This window comes from Bradysia coprophila, chromosome II (assembly GCF_014529535.1).
Source record: "Bradysia coprophila strain Holo2 chromosome II, BU_Bcop_v1, whole genome shotgun sequence".
NCBI classification, from domain to species: Eukaryota; Metazoa; Arthropoda; class Insecta; order Diptera; family Sciaridae; genus Bradysia; species Bradysia coprophila.
The window spans coordinates 545,577-566,038 of NC_050735.1; the positions used below are offsets into that span (position 1 = coordinate 545,577).

The 20,462-nt window shown below is 36.9% G+C and overlaps 4 protein-coding genes across 5 annotated transcripts; 2 read left to right on the plus strand and 2 right to left on the minus strand.

Moving 5' to 3' along the window:
• Nucleotides 1–2,788: 2,788 nt before the first annotated feature.
• On the plus strand, nt 2,789–3,900 carry LOC119066838. Its single transcript, XM_037169538.1, has 5 exons — nt 2,789–2,931; nt 3,011–3,092; nt 3,155–3,308; nt 3,377–3,484; nt 3,544–3,900. Exons 1-5 carry the CDS (start codon nt 2,827–2,829, stop codon nt 3,677–3,679), a joined length of 585 nt encoding a protein of 194 aa, XP_037025433.1. The 5' UTR covers nt 2,789–2,826; the 3' UTR covers nt 3,680–3,900.
• A 2,097-nt stretch (nt 3,901–5,997) lies between these two features.
• Nucleotides 5,998–7,022, minus strand: LOC119066919. Its single transcript, XM_037169662.1, has 4 exons — nt 6,870–7,022; nt 6,650–6,770; nt 6,227–6,570; nt 5,998–6,163 (listed from the first exon to the last, which is right to left on the minus strand). The coding sequence occupies exons 1-4, from the start codon at nt 6,893–6,895 to the stop codon at nt 6,028–6,030; spliced, it is 627 nt and encodes a 208-aa protein (XP_037025557.1). The 5' UTR covers nt 6,896–7,022; the 3' UTR covers nt 5,998–6,027.
• Nucleotides 7,023–9,809: 2,787 nt separating this feature from the next.
• LOC119079578 lies at nt 9,810–20,014 on the plus strand. Its single transcript, XM_037187605.1, has 9 exons — nt 9,810–10,060; nt 10,131–10,431; nt 10,504–10,686; nt 11,777–12,017; nt 17,357–17,711; nt 18,797–19,373; nt 19,434–19,628; nt 19,694–19,810; nt 19,879–20,014. Exons 1-9 carry the CDS (start codon nt 9,913–9,915, stop codon nt 20,012–20,014), a joined length of 2,253 nt encoding a protein of 750 aa, XP_037043500.1. The 5' UTR covers nt 9,810–9,912.
• On the minus strand, nt 12,000–14,816 carry LOC119074850. 2 transcript variants are annotated; one of them, XM_037181207.1, is made up of 4 exons: nt 14,463–14,815; nt 14,254–14,399; nt 12,441–12,548; nt 12,000–12,269 (listed from the first exon to the last, which is right to left on the minus strand). In XM_037181207.1, the coding sequence occupies exons 1-4, from the start codon at nt 14,670–14,672 to the stop codon at nt 12,119–12,121; spliced, it is 615 nt and encodes a 204-aa protein (XP_037037102.1). In that variant the 5' UTR covers nt 14,673–14,815; the 3' UTR covers nt 12,000–12,118. The 2 variants fall into 2 exon arrangements, with proteins under 2 accessions (XP_037037102.1, XP_037037189.1); XM_037181294.1 differs by having other exon boundaries at nt 12,078–12,256; nt 14,463–14,816.
• Nucleotides 20,015–20,462: the final 448 nt, after the last annotated feature.

The window sequence follows — 20,462 nt, forward strand, 5'->3', positions numbered from 1 at the left end:
ATAAAATATTTGACATTTTGGCTTAAGCATTTTGTGTCATCATATTTTGCAACGATCGATTTTTCACGAACTGTGTACTCATCTATAGATGCAAATTTGGTTGAAATTAACTATACAATAAGAGGAAAAAGAGTCATGGTGCTCAATTTAGTCGTTAGACATTTATCCAAATTTAAATCACCTGTGCTCGGACTAATTTATAATGTTTATGACTAGTGGTAACAAAAGTTTGTTTGATCAACATTTTATTAGACTATGCATACAGTGTGTGATATACATTTCTACATAGTACAGGTGGATCTTACTGAATTAGACAACTGAATCAGTAGGTGGAGTTTGTTTTATGACCTCAGAGTGTTCACCATGTTTTATGCATGCAATATAAGTTAAACATAAAGACTGAAACATGCAGGCAGGTCTCACTTTCGGCTCTCTCTCCTTACCTTCACCAATGACTTTATTTCATTATCACTGTTATGAGTTTTGTTTCTTTTTTTACTATTGGTAGTGACTGCATTCATGAGGAAAGATGATCATAAGCGGAAGATTTAATTTATTCTCAGTACATAATTTGTAGCGGCTGTAAATTTTAAATACAAACAAAAGTGGTAATAATTGATAGCATAAGGCATCGATACCCAAAACGTTGAGCCACATGATATCGGTTTTAATTAACCTATTTACATTTTTCTAGATGATTATCATTTGTTTGTTTCTTCGGTTCTTCTTTATTATCCAATACCGCTTTTAGAGAATGTGTGACAATTTTTGATGTAATCTTTAACTTTCCACTTAGCAATCAAGATGTTGATGTTGATAAAAGTATAGTGTTTGACGGGTTCGATGAATGGAATTTAAATTGCGCTAGCGTCGTATGTTCTTTTGAAAAGTAAGTCGTCTACATTCCTCTTGTAAATAATAATAGTCACCCTGTCCAGCCCGTACGGGTTCTCGCCTTTTGAGTTCTCTTCATACGTGATTGCTGTTGCACTGCTCAGTGATAAGATGAAAGGTATGAAAGCTCTTGCGTCTTGAACATCGATTCAACCTAGACTTAGTAAATAAAACCAGGCAGATGCAATCGATTTGGCGAGGGACCTACATTCTCTTAAGCTCTTACTAATACAAATGCATAAATAATACGTAAATCACTTTATCGTATACGGAGTGTACAGAACTGGTCTTAAAAACATGGCGTTCATATAATACTCATTCAAGCTCTCGGTTTCGGTCACGTCTCTTATATACTTCATATGGCAGTACTGTACTACTAACCTTTCACAGACGGTAATAGATGATCAGAACTGATCGCATCTATTCCTTCATTTGACGTAAGTATTTGGTCATATAGATGGCTGATTACTTACTTTGATGATTTTCGAATTATCCAAATGAATTCTGTGGACTTTATTTCTGATCAGATCACATATCTTAGAAAAATTAACTAAGAAATGTTAGAGTGTTGTCGCAGATGCCTAATATTTTAGACTATCGGTCATTGTATCGTTAAAATAGTTAAGATGATTGCTATCAGATAAACGCAATGCACTTCAAGCAAGGGTGTGACACTATTCACGCTATTCACATAAATTTTTTGTCGAGGTGTAGGGTATGACTTCAAGCAAAAATGATCAAAGTCGACAGCTGTCAAATAGAGTACTGCTTTGTATGAATTGGTTTTTTTTACAGTGTCTTACAGTTGTACACACTGTCAAGATTCAGTAACCAATTCAGAGTAGCACTCATTCTTGAAGTGCGTTGATAAAATTCATTCGTGTCCAAAGTTCACAATAATAAACAACAATCATACGCTACCAGCGTGCCGACTTTACTTAAAATGATGAAAATATCAGACCGAATCGCCGTTACGTCTCGTGATAATTTAAGTTCATTACTCACAATAAAATCGTGATCGTTGGTGTTAAAAGAATTTCGAGTTAATTATGTTCAAGAAACCAATGTAACATTACCGACTACAAAATTCGAAGGGCTCACAAGGAAGTACGGGTAAAAATGTAAATTTTAGTACACTAAAATAGAGTACTGAGACTTGACAATGTCTCATCAATACTCTCTCTGTCAACAAACTTCATTTTGACGCTGTCAAAATAGCACCTGCACCTTCTTTGTTTGTAGTAGAATCATGGACTGTTGACTAATTTCTAATTTTACAGGTAAAATGCAAAGGCTATGTTGTTGATGGATGTTGTTGGGTTGCTAGAGAGAGTATTGGAATTATACAAATTTTGTACGTGTAACAATGTGAGAAAATTTGACATTCAAAATAGTACTTTATTTGACAACTGTCACAATGATCCCTCCTGCTTGCGTGCGTTGGTGTATACCAATTCGCCTAAATTTGAACAAATAATTTCGAAAAATGGGCTAGCCTGACAAAAACTGTCGTCGTTTCAGTCACGAGGGGAAAACCTATAGACATTACATACACTTCAGAGTCCCAAGTCAAATCCAAGCAGTTGAAAAGCCAACAAAAAAGTAAAACGAATCAGAGAACCATTCAAGATTTTAAACGAAAGAATGTTCATTAAATGGGAGGTGTTCATAGCCCATAATATCGAGAATAAGCGGCCATCCATTGTACGGTTTATCGGTCTTTTCGTAACAATTTGTTTGTAGAACCCATTAGACCGCAATAAAACAATAATGCTCAGTTCTATCTCCATGAAATTATTTCACTGTGTTATCAAAGGAAATTTAGTATAATAAAAAGCAATGAAAGAGTCACACACACACAATACGTAAGACATGTTACGAACATTTGTATTATTTCTCGGATTCTCGTGTGCAATTAATCACTTGGAAGCAATGTCTTCCAAATTATATGCAAATCGAAATAAGATAATCGGCCATGATAAGCACAAACGATCAATCTACGAAAAATTGTTCGTGAATGGAAACAACATTTGTAAAGTGAGTTTGATTATAAGCTCTGAATTGGTTTTTTATTCTATTGATTGTTTATATTTTAACAATTTGCATCTGAATGCAGTTAGTTTTGGGAGTATCATTTCCGGTAGAGACTAGAGATAAGGTCAATTTTCGAACATTGAATTTGGCTTACAATTTTCAAGGTACCGGAAGTTGCTTTTTTATGAACTCGAATTTTTGAATAAATTTTCTGTTATATTCAAAGCCCAATACATGTTAGTACGACCGGCCCAGTATCCATGGGAAAAGGTCAAACGATCGTTACACAATCAGAAGGAAGAGTTTTTAGATAGGAAGGAAGTGGTACCCGATAACACAAGGCAACTTATGTACAATGCCGTGGAGATACTAATGGATCGGTAAATTGAAGGCTATAAATGGACAAAAAATTGTTGTCAACGCATGTTTATATGCAAACTCTTTTTAGCAAAGGTATTGATGGCAAAGAGTGTTTACAAAGAGCGATTTGTGAAAATGCACAATCACCAATTGCTGTCACTGGAGTGTTCCACGAGATTTTGAACTTGTTTTTAACGTAAGTGTTTTAGAGTCATAGACGTCACAGACGTTTTTGGTTCAAATTCCTCTTTCCAGACCAAGCGGTGATGCTGATCAATGTTTTACTGACGCTAGAACTGCTGGACTGAAACACGAAGATTGTTTGATGCTCTACAGAAACTGTCCGATGGGCCGCGGAATTTTCGACTCCATTTTTCATTTTAAAACTTAATTTATTGCCTGTCTGTGTACGATATTACGTTTTGTTCACTGAACAAGACACTCCGCTGCCAAACTCTGTGATTTAGTGGAGTTCGTACAGTTTTTACAAAACTGAATTTAAAATTGCATTTTGGTATGGAAATGAGAAATTTAGTGCCGTTGATAAAGGTGATAAAGGTGCTGAGTAAAGTGGAACTTTTAGCCAAAGAAAAATATTCCAATCTCTCCACTTCTACTTCATTTGCACAGTATTTATGCAGAAATAAGTCTCGGAACGGGTCGGGTTCGGTCAGACCGGAACCCGAACTTGATATAATCCGAATCTGAAAAATTATTTCGGGTTCAACCCGAACTTGACTCGAACTTGAATTTTCGATTTCGGTTTTAACCCGAACCTGACCTGAACCCGAAATTTTAAATTTAATTAGGTCGGGTTCGGGTAACCCGAAATTTTGAGCGTTTATTACACTAAAAAAAAGTCAACCCGAACCCGTTCCGAGCCTTATGCAGAAAGGTACTTTGGTGCTAAGAACTTGCCTTTCGAAATATTTATAGCATGTGTCGGAAAAATCTCAGTGCGTGGGTTCGTACTGCAGTGTTAAGCTAAAACACCGTATCGGATTGTTTGGTGTGCTTTGCAGAGCTTTCGAAAGCTTTGAGCTTCTTCTGGTTTCCAGTGGATACAAAAGCAGTTTAAAGCTTCCGTAAGGTCGTTAAAAGCAAAGACACAGATGCGATATGGTGTTTTGGCTTAAACGACAGCGTGCTCCAGCGGGAGGATCAGTTGAGATCAGTAACTATTTTCGGAAAAATATTTTCCCATCTTTTCTTGAACGTTCCAAAGTTTTGCTAGATTTTTCCATATTTTCCTTAGTTTTCACAAGAAAAATTTGTTGGAAAATTTAGGCAAATATGGGAAAATATTTTCACAAAAAATAGTCCTTAGTTGAGATGGTGTTGCTTAACCCTCTAATGACCCCCATGAATTTTCATCTCATGAAGATATTCACAACTGTTGCAAATCGTGAAATTACTCGAAAATTCATGAAAATTAACGAAAAGCCGCGAAAACAATTATATTATTGTAGACCCTCACCTCAAGCTCAAGGTATCGGCTTGTGTCCACCACAAAAAATCACGTTTCACATTAACAAAAATAAAGTTTTTCTGAAGGTTACCCAAAAAAACGACTTCTGATCCGAGTGCTAGAACCTAAAAGGAGCTCAAAACCGTTTTGCTTAGTTCGGACGTTTGCTGAAAAAATCCATTTCCTATCGAGGTTCGAACAACGTTTTGTGCACAGGACAACTGAAATAGTCAAAACACATCAATTTACTTGAAAACATACACTCATTTACATTTAACATATTAAATTTGTTCATATGGAAGTCATGGAAAAATTCATGAAATTCCTTTCTCACCCGATAAATCGTAAAGAATAGTATTTTTCGTAACTAGTGATGAAAAGTTGAATTTTTCAGGACTAGTCGTAAGCTTGTCCTAACGAGGCGAAGCCGACCAGCTTTGTTTATCAGCAGAGAAAGTTACACAAATGTTGTTGTATACGCAGTACTTTGATCAAACTTTTCGATCGTAGGTGAGTGACGAAAAATGTTGAATTATGATTCTAAAACACAAAAATGATTTTTTTCCCGCACGATATAAGTATCGTTCGGGAAAACCTGACATTTCAAAACAAAAAGTCATAACAAAATATGTCGTAATTCAGTTGTCCGGTGCACAAATGGATTTGCATATATTTGACGTTTGTAAAAAATGTGAATCTCACTGTTTTGCTTAAAATCTAGTTGCTTACACGTTAGCAAAGTAATAGCTATTACCGCACTAGTGCGAAAAAGACTTCCACAACAATATTCCGAAATCAACCTTTTCAACAAAATATCTCCGAAACGGCGATAAAAGAGTGAAAAAGGTTGTTTGGTGAATGGTTGTAGGAGTGAAAGAGACCATCTAATGAAAAAGTCCCCACTTATCAATGGTCTATTCTAACACTTCCATACCAAAATGCAATGAAATCTCCACACAAATAAAAATTTGTCATCTAAATTTGATAAAAAAAATATTTTTTTGATTTTTTTTATCATTTGAGATAGGTTGAAAGGGAGAAGGAGATGTGCAAAGTAAAAAAACAACAAATAATTCAAAGAAAATCACCGAAGAATAACATCTTGATAACATCTGTCTCCAAGCCATTCTTACAATAAATTCGGACAATTATTATCTCAAGTACTTGTTTGTCCTATTCTTTGAGTGCTTGAGGCTATTGAAAGTGTCGCTGGTAGTTTCAATGAACAATTCAAAACTAAGTTTCTCTCCAAACTTTCCGTTTATTTAACTTCACTTGAAATAAGAAATGCTGTCTAAGATACCATGGCCGGGTAAACATTTCCGATACATTTCACTGCAATCAACCCCATAATTTCCTGCCTCCATTGCATGCACATAATCTGAATCGACTTCATTGCGGTTAGGCCTGTACAGAGAAAATGATAGCTTTCATTGTTCAAATCCATCATAACCAACCTCGCCCACATACGTTAACAGCAAATGTAGAATCTCATCGAATACGCTAAACTTTTCGATGGGTGAATGAGCCGCTTCACAAATTGACTTCAACAAACACTCTCTACCATCGATGCCTCGGCGGTTCATAATCGTTTCGATTAAATTGTACATGAACAATCTGGTTTTGTCGGGAGTGTGAGTACCATTCCGCATATAGTGCTCCTTCTGGTCGATTAACGAGCGACTAAATCGTGTCCATGGATATATTACCGATGGTAGCGGTGTGTATTGAGCTTGCAAATTATAGCCCAGATTTAAGGATCTCCAATTTTTTTTGTCGCCCGTTACTACCGGCACCAATATACCCAGTACACTCTAATTAAACAACGATTCAAATGCAAAGGAAAATTGAAATATCGTTTTTCTACGAATGCGAAATGAATTTATGGCCAACCTTTGATACACCAGCGCCGTTAAATAAAATAAATCTTTTATCCCTTTTGAGCACATTCTGTGAATTTGTTACATTGGCGAACGCTTGGTCGAGCAATGCAAACACAGCGCTGAAAATTAAACTATAGAAAAACACAATTTAAATCAATTTTCGGATTCCGTCTTTCCATTGGGGGAGGCGAATCGACATGATGGAAATAAATATTGAAAATATTGCTTACGCGATCGTTATGTTCCTTAAATACATTTCACGCTCGACTGAAGATTGGCTAAAAACTGGCAAGAAATTTTCGTATTGAAAATATTAACTCGACATGAAATATAGGTACAACCGGTAGTTACCATATATTGCTAAGTAATGTGTGTGTGTACTGTTAAATATTTGTACAATTCATAACGTGATTGTAATAAATTTTCTTTGTACTTTTCAGCGAATTGGAATTTACGTTTAGTATCTTTTCTTTCCAGCATTCGCGGTATTCCTTTGCTAGGATAAAAGGTTGAAGCAATATTCTCAGCATGTAGGCTTATCAGGGAAAACTTTGTCCTATTTTTCTTACAAATTTTGCTTTAAATTTCCCGCCTTTTTTGAAAATTTTCCCTGTTTTCCCGAAAAATATTTCTGGAAAAATGTAGGAAAATTAAGAAAATTTTTATTGAACTTTTTCAGAGAAAATGTCGAAATTATGTACAAACTGGGAGAAATAGTCGTTGAGGCTCGTACACATATCGTCTTAAATGTACACTGAGAAAAAAGTTGACAGTTCTGTCCCCAGGTAATGTAATTTTTCATATAAAAATCACATTATCTGTGACAGGTAATGCTATTTTTGTATGAGAAATTACATTACCTGGGGAAAGATTATCTGTCACAGGTAATAATCTGAAAACTTTTTTGTCAGTGTACGATGAGTGGTAATACAGTATTTTCACGTTGTAATGTTAATAATAAGCCTCTTTTGTTCATAGAATACAGGCAGAAGCTGTTAATTTTTCGAATCATGGACGTGAATCATGACAGAGTAAAATAAACCAGACAGGAGAGCTTGATTTGGTTGGAAACCTGAACTATCCAGTAGCCTTATATGTTGCGAATAAAGTTTTTCAATTTATGTCAGCTCATTTTCATACAGTGTATTAGGTCCCTTATTCGACGTTTCAAAAATTAACCGCTACTTCCTGGTTTATTTCAAGGTAAATATAGTGAGGAGGTAATGCCATATAACCGAATCAGATGTGCGGTGGTACGAAAGTTCGATACAAACGCCATCTCATCCCTTCGTGCCATATATAACCGAATCAGATGTGTGGTGGCACGAAAGTTCGATACAAAAGCCATCTCATCCCTTCGTTGAAAGCAAAAAATGGAATAGAAAGTCGGGCCATCTGTTGTGAGATAGCGAAAATATTTTTGTGAAATACAAGTAAATCGTAGTCAGCCATTTTAAAAAAAGATGTCATTGGCATCGAACTTATGTGCTAGGCCGCGCGTCTGAATGGCATTACCTCCTCACTATATTTACCTTGGTTTATTTTACTCTGTCGTGCCTGAATGAATGAGAACATTTAACTTAATCGAAATGAATTCGAATGAATATATTAGTTATTTATGCAATCTAGGTGCAAAGTATTTTATTAGGCCGCAGGCCGTGTGTCATAATACACATCGTGAGCGCATACAACGTTTTATGCCACAGAGGCATCTAAAGTTTGCAAATTTTGCACAATATGATTCTGAGTGGCATAAGACAGCGCATATTCGGATATCTGAGTAATTTCAGTGAAATGACAGTTGAGTACGTAACATTAAATGCAAGGGAACGCTATAAAAATTCCTCACTTTTCTTCCCAGCGTGTAAAGGGCTCGTACAGATAAGAGTGTTGCTCTTGTAGTACCATCTCCAAGAAAGCCCATCCTCGTCGACGAGTTGTAGGGTTATTAACTGTACTATCAACGCACTTCGAGCATGAGTGGTACTCTAAATAGAGTACTAAAACTGGACAGTGTATCAAAGAAATTTGGGCACTAAAAAAATTTGGAAAAGTTTTTAATACAAAATAGTACACTTTGGCAGCTGTTACTCGAAGCTTTTGCTTGAAGTGCTTTGGTACGATTTATTTGAGCAAACTGCAATAAGATGTAAAAACTGAAGTGAAGATTAGTCATTCATAGAATGATTTGAAGAACTGTCGAACAATCAGAAGAGACATTTTCAGGCCCGGACTAACCACGCTTGGCGAAGCCTGTGCGCCTTTCCAATTTAGCCCCTCTTTAGGGCAAGGCTGTATACTTTGGGGAGGTCACGCAGATACAGATACGCGGGTGACACACCACACTTGATGATAAAATGGCCGATTTCATACAAAAATTCACCTACTGTGATGATGTGGTGAATTTTTTTTGTATGTAAAATCATGAGACGTGGTGTGTTCCCGCGTATCTAATAAAATGGCGGTCTGCGTGACCTCCCCATAGTTTACAGCCTTGCTTTAGGGTGCGCCTCTGTTCTACGAGTCCGATGTGCCTTTTCACAATAGATATAAACCACCGAAGTATGGTCTAATGTCGCTTCGGAGGAAATAACGATTTTAAAAACGGATTCTAACGCACCCATTCTCTTATTATTTTGACAAAAATAATGAGTGCGTTCAAGATAAATCGACTGATTTTGAAGAATCGGCCTTACCTGTTGTGTACCTTCATTGCCAGTCCAACCCTGGTCACGCTGGTACTCTTTTATTTTGTGTAACATTGCTACTAGCACTTCGTGAAATATGGGAGCGCTGGCAATCTGATGAAAAATCGCAAATTTCAAGTATCTCAGGAGCACAAAAACGGGTGTAATGGTAGAGTGCTATTATAAAGTGAATGCGAAAACGGGTGTAATGGTAGAGTCTAGAGTGCTATTATAAAGTGAATGTTCAGCCTCAATTCAACTAAAGAAAAGCTGAAAGTCGCTATGCACCCTGCTGCTGCTCTCAATACATTTATTATGAAAATCAATCTTTTGAGGAAGATATTGTGTCTCCGATTAACGGATGTTGTATTATACATTCAGACTTTCTAACCATAAGTTTACATAACTGTACAATACAAACCAATGCGAACAAATTTCTTAACAAATCAGTCATGTAACACCTGTCGTGTGTGCATTTGTTGTTAGAACCATTTAAGAATTTGTTGTGTTGGCATCGTATCAGCAAACATCAGATTAAGACTGCGATATGTGATTTATAAATTGAGAAGTTAAGCTGTGTGTGACAATGTATTCGATTAAAAGAGGATATTCCCTTCTGTCTGCTTTAATTTTCCTTAGCGTCATGAGCGTGTGTCATTGTAAAACAATTGGTAAAGTGCTCACGCGCCAACGCCGGTATTTAACGTTTCCCAAAGGCAGTTCATTGCAAATGGGTAAAGATTGTTGTCGAAAATGAAGCAACTCAGTCGACACTAACCTGCTGAAATATTTCCGAATTTTTAGTGTTCGATGGTGCATCTCCAATTGTCGATAACACGCTGTACGCTGTCGTCGGAATTACAGTAGCTGTATCCTGGGAGCTGCCGCACAATCCATTTTATTACGACGACGATCTAGCGATGGCGTTTAACAATGGCGAAACGGAACTGTTACATCGAAATGATGTGGACCCGAATGGCGACAAAGTGCAAGACAGCTATTACTTCGGTCAAAACAACAATTTACTGCAAGACAATCTGGACGGTGACGACGTCGAGTATTACAACAAAAATACGAGTAAAACATTCGAATGGAATAAGTTGATGTAAGTAGAGTGCACACACCATTACGTGCAAATTTATTTTGTGAATCTGATGCGATCACATAAAATCCGTAGGAACAATTCCGATCCAGACCTAATACTCACCGAAAATTTTCCATTCAATCGAAAGCAATCGGTAGTGCCGATGCCGCTTGGAAAACGGAGCATAGATGAATCAGCGGAAAACGAACTATTCTTGAAGTATCACAGGCGCAGTCGGTACGATCTGTATCGTTTGGTTGAAAAATATTTGGATAGGTGAGGATCGTCTAATGACTACCAGAGATACGTACATTTGATAACGTTGGCTCAACTTCTAATTATTCAAAAAGACGCTTAACATGCAGGCTAACGCTAACGTTTTCACCAAAGTTTTATTGGCGATTTTCACTATTCAATGCGCTATATGTACGTCTTGTCAACGCACTCCAATCACTCTTATTTATATCTCTGTTCTTGTAACTGTTATTGGAGTGCGTTTGTCCTGTACAACTTAGTGGCGACATTTGTTGCACATGGTGGTCACATATTCGCCCTACACCAAAATGACCCGTGTTCGAATCCCTTGTCAGACACACATAAAGTATTTCTAGCGATTATATAGCATTGGTAACGTTCTAAAGTTCAATCAAGTGTGTTTGGTGGCTGCAACGATGTACACAATGAATGAGACTCGTATGACGTAACAGATGAATTTGGTGCATAGCCTATATTTAGGCGTTATACCATTTAAGCACCTGACTTTCCTCAGAGAGTGTTTGCATGCTTCGGGGCATTGTTAAGTCACGTCAAGGTGGTGGTCTACACTGAACTTGTTATTGGCTGTAAAAGGCTGTTAGTGAGGCTGCGAAACAAATCCATGCACAATTTTGAAACTAATTCGCTCGAGTGCGTACATAGCACAGCTCATAGCAACTATGTCAGATGTCAAAAAGCCTCGAAATTTTGATACAGTCATGCCTGCCCACTTGCATGTATTGTGTGTTTTACTCACACCCAGAAAGCATGACTCATGTCTTAATGAAAGAAATGCAGAGCCCATTCTGACGATGCCGTCAGCCTTCAAATATTTTCTATGTTAGGAGCAGTCCTAGAAATAAAATTGCGCCCACAACAATGATTGTTGAAGTGAAGCGACCTAACCAACATTTAATAAGTACACTACCGCAGGCTTCGTAGCCTGATTGATTTTTACCAACCTCACACCGAGAGCCAATAAATACAAATTCACCGGCGGCTCTTACGTCTCTACTAAATTACATGTTCAAATTGATGATACATCGACATCCATTTTAATTGAGACAAATCTATCAAGTGTGGGACTATCTATAAATCATTAAATTTCCAGCAACGGAGTCGACGGAAGCCATTGTTTGCAACGAGTTCTATGTGAAGTGGGCCAAAAGAAAAAAGGAGAAGAAGTCGGCACATTCGTTGAAGAAATACTGAAAGCCATTTTTCATTTGCCTGAAACTCACTCCACTTTAATGAATCCACAGACAATCGATTATCACGTTGCTCATACGTCCGCACACAATTGTACGGAACAGTATCATCGGTGTACGTTTGACATCTGGAAAACTTCGCTTGTTTTATAAAATAATTGCTTGTGACAAATAAACTCAATGTTTCCGTGGAAGATATGTGTGTGTGCTTGCTCTTTTATTTCACCGAATCCAAAACAGTATAATTATACGTCTGTGTACGGCGTTAAGTTTAGCAGCGATAATGGGCAATGTGAATCCAGCTCATCGCAGTCATTCGACTTCAAGTATGGATAGAGTTTATCGTCGTCTTTCGGTAAACTGTTGAAACCAGAAGTAAAGTCCTTGCGACGGTTGCTTTTCGTTTATTGTTTTTTTTTTGGTATGAAAATTGATGAAATCGATGGTTAGTTAAGCCATGCATGTGAGGGAAGAGTTTCGATTAAAACAGAACAACAAAAAAGTTACAGGATGGATGGTGGGTGGTTGGTTTGTGCTCGGTATGTGTTTTTTACGAATTATACTTACGAGAAAATCAATTTGAACATTTTGAACAACATTCCGCTGTTCGGTGTTAAGGCTTTTGATGCATCACAAAATGTTTTCAAAATGCATGCTCTGCCGTCGAAACCATGTCTGTAAAAGTATTGTTGGAAAAATAAAATTTAATTTAATAGTAAAACCATCGATCTCATTACATTCGAATGTTTTTAAATTGTGTTTTGACGAGGTTTCTCTGTAATAAGCCAATTTGTTGCGATGAGTTTGCAGAGCAAATTAAATTAAATTTATTTACCGGAAGTTCAAGTAGTTCAATGAAGTCTAAGTAGTTTTTCAGTTATTAAATTTCCAATTACGCAATTAGTGTGAGGGTGGACGTAATGACTCATTTTCCAGACATACAGTGAGTAATATGCACCTCTGGTCAATTTATGGTTTATTTTGCCAAATTGCAAAAATAAATATTTTGGTCAGAGATACATGCGCTTTTTTATCTGCCGGGAATAGATATATCGAGATAAACAGTTTTGCACTTGCTTGTCCTTATGTCATCCTGCTCGATTTAGAACTTTTTTGATTTTTTCACGATGAGCTAAGTTTGGGGGGTAAACTTTCAGAATTTTTTTTCTTAGGTGTTTTCAATCGGTACGTAACGGTAAAAACCGGTTTCAGTGTAAAACTTAAAAATTGAACATCTCGATTACTCAATTTCCCATGCCATTTCTTAAAAAATTTGACGTTAGGCTGGAGAACTGGTAACTGCATTGGAGAACTGGTGACTAGTACCATTCCATAAATACAAAATAGAGTCAAAAAACCCGATGGAAGCTCATATCATCCTTAAGTTCTAGGGTTGGGAGCAAGATGGACACCAAGGAGTGATGAGATTCTAGGAACTGACCTGTACATGCCTCCAACTTTCCATAAATAGAGTCGAAAAAACCTGATGTAAACTCACATCGACATCATCCTTGAGTTTTACGGCAAGGTGGACAATGAGAGTGATGAGATTTTATGAAAGAAACCTGTAGAAACCTGCAACTATCCATAAATTTAAAATAGAAACCAACAAACTGACGAAAGCTCACATCATCCTTGAGCTCTAGCATTGGGAGTACTTACTGAAGAATAGTCATATTGTGGAAGATCTTTCAAAGGCACCTTATCCAAAAATTCAGGTAATTACTCATTTTAATTAGAAAAAAACCGTCTGTGGGAAGGGGTGGTATTTCTTAGTAGTATATCTCACGTTTCACTTATACGTACAAGCTCGGCCGGCATGATTTGAAAGTACTATTTACCAGCTTCCCAACGCTACACCAAGGGTCAAATTTTATTTAGAAATGGCCAGGGAAATTAGGATCCAATTTAGTGTTTTTTCCGGTACACCTTTCAGGGAATCCAGTATAACTCAGTGAATTTTTCATTTTCCAAGAAAAGGTTGTTCTAGCAATTATAGATATTGAGCCTGCATTTCAGATTCGGGTCCAACCATTAAAAAATATTCACGAAAATATTCCATTTTTACACTAAAACCGGTTTTTACCGGTTCAAAACACCCAAGAAAAAAAAAAAGATTTCGGAAAGTTTCGCCTTCCAAACATACCCCGTCGTCAAAAATCAAAAAAGTTCTATAAATCGAGCAGAGGCCTTTTTCGACATAAGAAACGAGACTATACGGGACTAAATGCGAAATTATCGTTCTACGCAGATGAACGCACTTTAAGATCGAAATAGTGGTTCTGTTGTGGATTGGGCTGATCCGAGTCGATTCAATATCAAATATCAAAAACTTTCGAAAACACGGCTTTCAAACACTTGGATTAAAAAAAGTACTTACTGATTGATCAGATCCGACAAAGTATCGTACACATCGCTCCGTTTGGTTCGCTTCTGATTTTCAATCGGAAAATTGGCCCGAAACCCATATGACTGAGCCCAAAACTGATTCACTTTGACGATGTTGTCCTTGATATTGGCTCGAAACTATTTTAACCGAATAATTGAATAGAAATTAACGTTTAGACACAATTATCCCAATATACGTACGAACATTCTGGATAGAGGGATGAAATCGAGATATCGTTTGCTCCTTTGAATTATGGTCGAGTTGGTGGTGCAACCATTTTCACACACATTTTCAGTCATGCATGCAGAGAATGTAAATAACAACACTAATAAGCAGCGGGGTATCGATTTGTAGAACATTTTAACGGTTGGCTTCATTAAATGTTTGGCACTAACTAATCTGGTTTTCATCACATAGTACGCGGCAAAAAAAAGTGATGATCTGATGCCCGGTCGTGTCCAAAAATTATTTAAAATTTAAATGTAGAGTACTGTTATACACACCTAGTTTGAAATCAAAACTCTTTTCGGATAAGTCATCAGGCATGGAACTGTATATTTCGTTAAAAGTTTACTTTGGTGAGGTGTAAATTAAATGCGCAAACAATCGATGGTCGCAATAAGTTAGGTTATTTTAAATGTCTGTCGAATTTTCGTGTAATTAATTCTTTTTCAAAGAACATCTTACATACATTATCGCCTAACTATACACTCGATCAATGTATTCCATATGTTCATAGCACGACCTCCCACAAAATATTGCAGTTGTACCTTTAGGTAACGATAATTTTTTGATGATGGCAAGGTTTGTCTTGCATCGGATTGATCTAGGATAGTAAAATAATGTTTAAACAAATGAAGTACAAGATTTTCGCTCAGTTACACAATGTACTTGTACTTGTGGTCGATTTTGTGGAATGTGAAAAAGACAAGTGGAACAACAACTGCTAATTGAGAGCTTCAGAACAATGTCAGTTCAGTTGTCACAAATTCATTTACTAAAGATCTCGAGTTCGTCAAATTAATCCAGGTTAAGGCACTTACAATATAAACATGTGTACCTCCTTAACCTGGTCTTAAATCATTCTCTAAGCTTATGAGCGCTTTAAGATGTTTACTTTGTACTTAAGTAAGTTAATTTAAGAACATGACGAAACGTTTATCTTACTTGATGACGACGAAACTTAACCTTAAATTGTTGGACCAAAAATGATGTAAATGGGTTCTTGTAGGTCGACGTCGCCTCGTATAGGTAAATTTCACACAAGTAAAGGCCTTTTTCTTCACTCGTCCTATTGGGACGTCGTTTAGTAGTAGTAGGTTGGAACTTTTTTTTTGCCAAGTTTGAGCCGAAGGCGATGGATACCAAGACAAAATCGAAATTTTTTTGTCTTGTGGCCAGAGCATGCGTCATTAAAGTGTAAGCAAAAAACCAGTTTTTCGCATTTTCTGGCCGCAAGACAACAAAGTTTTCGGCTTGAAATACAACCTTCTCACACGCCTCACCACGGCGTGGGGTAATCGGGCACACCATACAAATTGATGGTGTGCTAGATTCACCTCTAAGAAGGGAATCTGGCACAGTCATGACTTTTCGTTACATGTAAAAGGGCGCATACTATGATCGTGTGTGCCAGATTCACCGATGCCCTCACCACTAAATGTCCAAGCAAGACAGTTAAGTTCTATTACTCACTAAGTCCATAAGAATATATATTACACGCTTGTCACGATGAAGTCGAGGCTTGCCGAGACTGATAGTGACAAGTGTGTACTCTATTTTATCACATAAGCGAAAACGAGACAACAAAACATAGACCTGAAGTGTAATGTTTGAATTAAACTTCTAGCGAAGTAATTTTGACATCCGAACACCGCGCGTATGTGATAAATGAATTTTAACGCTCGTGTCAACGAAGTGACTCTGGAGACTCAGGAATGAACCTTACACGCCACAAAACATTTCCCAGCAAGACTTTGTTGGCTGGTGACCAGAAAATGCGAAAGGCCGGTTTTGAGCAAGACTAGAATTGCGATTGCAAATTAAAAAGTTCAATCATTCAAAAGTCCCTCAAAAATGTTGAACAATTTGGTGCAATCAATCCCCATCCCCATCCCCACTGTTAGCGTGAGATGTATTTGCAGATAGCTTTGTAGGTGGAACACACTGAGAAATCGACCATAAAAGTTTAGTTATGCATTATTGATGAAAATTTAATGCAATCGATACGAATCGTCTTGTCTCATTCCAAACTCAATGCTAAAACTAATGTTCTTCTCATTATTCCGTTGACGCGGAATGACGTCAATTAGCATTGTGTCCCACATAAGCGTTCTGAATATGAAATTCGTGCTAGACTCATTAAAGCCAGAAAACAATAAGAACAAGAATAAAATATGTATATTCAGTGCATCGACCGCATCGTCTCGAAACGGTTTTAATTAGGAGAAATCAAATTAGACGAAAATAGATGAAGCTTTTGTAAAATATTCGTCAACCATTTATTCTACACTCAGTCTCAGTCGTTGAAAAGTATTTTCCGAACGTGTTTATGTTCAAATATCGAGTGGAAGACCTAAAATTGGATCATCAAAATTGAATTTAGTTGAAATAATCTGAATAAGACGTTCGGCTTTTGTCACTGGATGGGAATATTGAATGACTTGACTGTACCAGTTGTATTTATCAAGCGTATTATATATGCAGTTCATGGTAAATTTAAAGGGGATCCATTAACATTCTGGCATTATTAACGCATTAAAGTAAGAACGGATAACGAAAGGCCTAAGGGTGTTCTTATGAAAAACACTTTTATTGTATGAAACTATTAAGAAAATTAAATTTTCCAATGATTTATTTCAGGAACGTGCAAAAATTCATGCAGTCCATTATTATATAACGGAATGCTGTTTATGTTTTTCACAAAAATTAGGAGAACAAATAAATGGTTGAAACCCTGGTATGTCTATATATAGACAGAATATAGTATTATACGAACAGTTAGCTTCAGATAAATTAAACTTTTAAAAGTGCCAGCAAAAACGTTGAAAAATTGTTTCGACATCAATTTCGTGCAGTGATAAAATAATTAATTAAATCGTTTCCGGTTCCTTATTTTATAGACATCAGAGCATCTTATGAGTTATTGTGCTTGCACGCGACAAGATTTTCAACGATTCAAACACTAAAGCTTATTCACCTGAAAACGCCAAACAGCAACAATACCGACAGCTACAACAACATTGGCAAAATAAACAAGGAAAATATGAAAACCAAAAGAAAATCGCAAAATTTATGCTTCACAATTTGTGATGTTATTTTATGTTTTTTAATGTTGGTCGTATCGTTGAACGCTGTTGTCGATGGTGGTATATCAAATGATAACCAGAAAATTTTGTCACGTCGTCGGAGGTATTTAACTTTTCCGGAAGGGTCATCGTTTCAAGTTGGTACGTACTTGTTTGATTACCTGATTATTGTACTTTCCATTTTGATTTCGTTAGTTTTCAGTGAAAATTTAAAATTTTGAACTGAAACATAGCACTGCGCCTAGCAGGAACACTCATTTTTTTTACGTCAAAAAGCCTCCAAATTTTTAAACATGTATGCGTGTACGATTGCATGTGTTGTGTGTTTTTATTCACACCAAGCAATCACGGCTCCTGGGCGTATTTTCGTAACTCCAAATATTTGTAACTTGACAATTGCGTGTATAAAATCCTATAAGAACTGTCAAGTTACGAACGCTACGAGAATCTAAGCCCAGTCTTTACGAAAGAAAAGGAAGACATATTTTGATTCCATAAGCCATCGAATATTTCTAGGAGCAGAGCTGCCACTGGATCATTAGAATCGCCCGAATGCCCATAGGGCCACTCCAAACCTGCATGTATCGATTTGTTTATCTTCTTCAGCATTTAATTTTCGATATCATATCGTCATCCTTATGCTCGGAAAAGATCGACATCGGTCAAAAAAGAGTGGTATTTTTTTGTGAACAAGAAGAAAAAACCTAACCAGATTTGACCCAGAATTTCTGAAACCTATCAGGTCAGATACAGTTATAATAAACAACACAATCACAAGCTAAAGGTGATCCTTGCCTAGATATAGGGGAGGTAATGTCAAACAAAAAATTGCAGAGACGCAGATAAATCTCGAAATAATTCATGGTTAACCACTATTATATAAGAGAAGATGTTATTAGCATCGAACTGATGTGCTTGGCCTTGCGTCTGAATTGTATTACCTCACTAACAATATATACCTTGGTCCTTGCCAAGGTAGATATTAGCTAGTAGATATAGCGTTGAGGCAATGTCATAAGTTTCTATACCTCACACTCGAAACAGTTTCATTTTCCAACAGTAATTCGTAACTATCTTAGAGATGCAACTCCATTCGTTATTGCAGCGTCAGATTTTTAATTATGTTTCACCCACTCTTGTATGCCTGTTAATTTGCGAATGTCATTTTTTTGGACTTCCTAACGACCTCATTCAATAAACACGCAAACGTACTTACTCATTCACAGTATATGAAACATACCAACCCATCCCCGGCTATGGCAATTTACTGATATTCTATCTGACACAAGCGTTGGCCTGGGAATTGCCATCACAAGCATACCATCCCGAAGAGCATCTCCAAGAGATATGGGACGATGTTGTTTTCCCGAATGATCAGTACGATGAGCTGGCAGTAGACAATCAGGTTGCCAATGCTGCAGCAGACAATTTGCAGAATTCAATTCAGGAGAAGAACAGTGCTGATCGAAACTCCCAAGTGAATGCTCCGTACTCGAAGAATCCAGTTCCGTATATGAATCAGAATCAAACTCAGGGAGTTCCAATTCAAAATCGCAACGGAGAACAACCATTGGGCGGAAATAATTACTATTCGAACCCTAGTGTACCTAATAATAACTACTACGCAAACTATAAAAAGCCTCAGAGAGTGTCTGATATGATAGGGCCACTATCGAAAAAGATTAGTAACAAAATGGACTACTACTTGTCCTATGCGGACAAAGTGCTGAGTCAAGTCAAAGATTTTGCAACAGAAAACCATGAACCGTGGAAAAATACTGAGTGGAACACATACACACAGAGGTATTTCGCTAATAATTATTTGAATCATAGGCCGTCTCTATCCATTAGCAATTCCAATAGAAATCCAAACGAATATGAGCGAAGTGAAGCTAACAGGAGAAATTATGCATTTGAGCAAAGTAGACACTTCATTCATCCAGCATTTGGTAAACGGAGTACCGATAAAAATCTGACACCCGAAGAGAAATTCAATATGAATCACCATCGAGAATCTCGACAGACGCTGTATCAGAAAATTGCAAAATTTTTGGAAACGTGAGTCTATGAAGCAATCGTTAGATGTGCTGGATTGCAACCTGAAAAAAAAACTTTTTTTTCAGCGATGAAATAAATGGCGCTGAATGTGTTTTGAAAGCTTTGTGTGAAACCGGTAAACGTCGAGATGCAGACAAAAAGCCTGGACCTTTTCTCATGGAAATATTAAGAGTTGTCTTTAGGTAAATGATACAGGCGTATGTCGCATTAGCAATTATTTTTTTAACGATGCCTACCTTTCTCAATACAGCTTGCCAGAAGCCGATCAAAAGGAAAACCATCCTGTTTATAGCCGGTACGATAATGCACATACCACGTCGGAGGATTGCGATGAACTGTTTCCGAAATGTAAATCTAGCTTGTGGAATAAAGATGCAATTCTGTAACAGGAAGTCGTTCTACTGTCCTTCATTTATTATATAAAACATTCCTAAGTCGGAAACGTTGACGATTTGCAACAAGGGAGCGTTCATAAATGACGTTCACATTTTCACCAGTTTTTGGTCACCTCCTTTTGGTACAAATGAACTTTTTTTATGAACGACCCCTAAGAAAGTTCTTAAGTTTTTTGAATCTACAAACTCGTTTAAAGGTGTCAAATCGACAATGGAAAATATAAGGGGTTGCCCAATCCTCAATAGAACGAAATGACAAATTAAACTGAAAAATCATCTCTTGAATGTATGTCATTTTAGTGTATGGATAGCAAGGTAACTGGAATTTGATGTAATTCAAATTACTTTACGTGCGCGATAGTTTTAAAAGTTTCAGTAAATATTTGAAATTTGTTCAAAATATCATTTGAATGGGATGATTTCCAGTCAGAATTGGTGT

Bases quoted from the DNA above. Each gene is read 5' to 3' on its own strand.
- LOC119074850 (XM_037181207.1), bottom strand. From the start codon at position 14,672: ATGAAAACCAGATTAGTTAGTGCCAAACATTTAATGAAGCCAACCGTT. The intron at 14,400-14,462 runs GTACGTATATTG...CGGTTAAAATAG, and splicing joins TCCCTCTATCCAGAATGTTC to TTTCGAGCCAATATCAAGGA. The intron at 12,270-12,440 runs GTAAGTATAATT...ATAAACGAAAAG, and splicing joins ATGTTCAAATTGATTTTCTC to CAACCGTCGCAAGGACTTTA.
- LOC119066838 (XM_037169538.1), top strand. From the start codon at position 2,827: ATGTCTTCCAAATTATATGCAAATCGAAATAAGATAATCGGCCATGAT. The intron at 3,093-3,154 runs GTACCGGAAGTT...TTATATTCAAAG, and splicing joins TTTGGCTTACAATTTTCAAG to CCCAATACATGTTAGTACGA. The intron at 3,485-3,543 runs GTAAGTGTTTTA...TCCTCTTTCCAG, and splicing joins ATTTTGAACTTGTTTTTAAC to ACCAAGCGGTGATGCTGATC.
- LOC119079578 (XM_037187605.1), top strand. From the start codon at position 9,913: ATGTATTCGATTAAAAGAGGATATTCCCTTCTGTCTGCTTTAATTTTC. The intron at 10,432-10,503 runs GTAAGTAGAGTG...TAAAATCCGTAG, and splicing joins TTCGAATGGAATAAGTTGAT to GAACAATTCCGATCCAGACC. The intron at 19,811-19,878 runs GTAAATGATACA...TTCTCAATACAG, and splicing joins ATATTAAGAGTTGTCTTTAG to CTTGCCAGAAGCCGATCAAA.
- LOC119066919 (XM_037169662.1), bottom strand. From the start codon at position 6,895: ATGTATTTAAGGAACATAACGATCGC. The intron at 6,771-6,869 runs GTAAGCAATATT...GTTTTTCTATAG, and splicing joins TTAAGGAACATAACGATCGC to TTTAATTTTCAGCGCTGTGT. The intron at 6,164-6,226 runs GTATGTGGGCGA...TTCTCTGTACAG, and splicing joins ATTCTACATTTGCTGTTAAC to GCCTAACCGCAATGAAGTCG.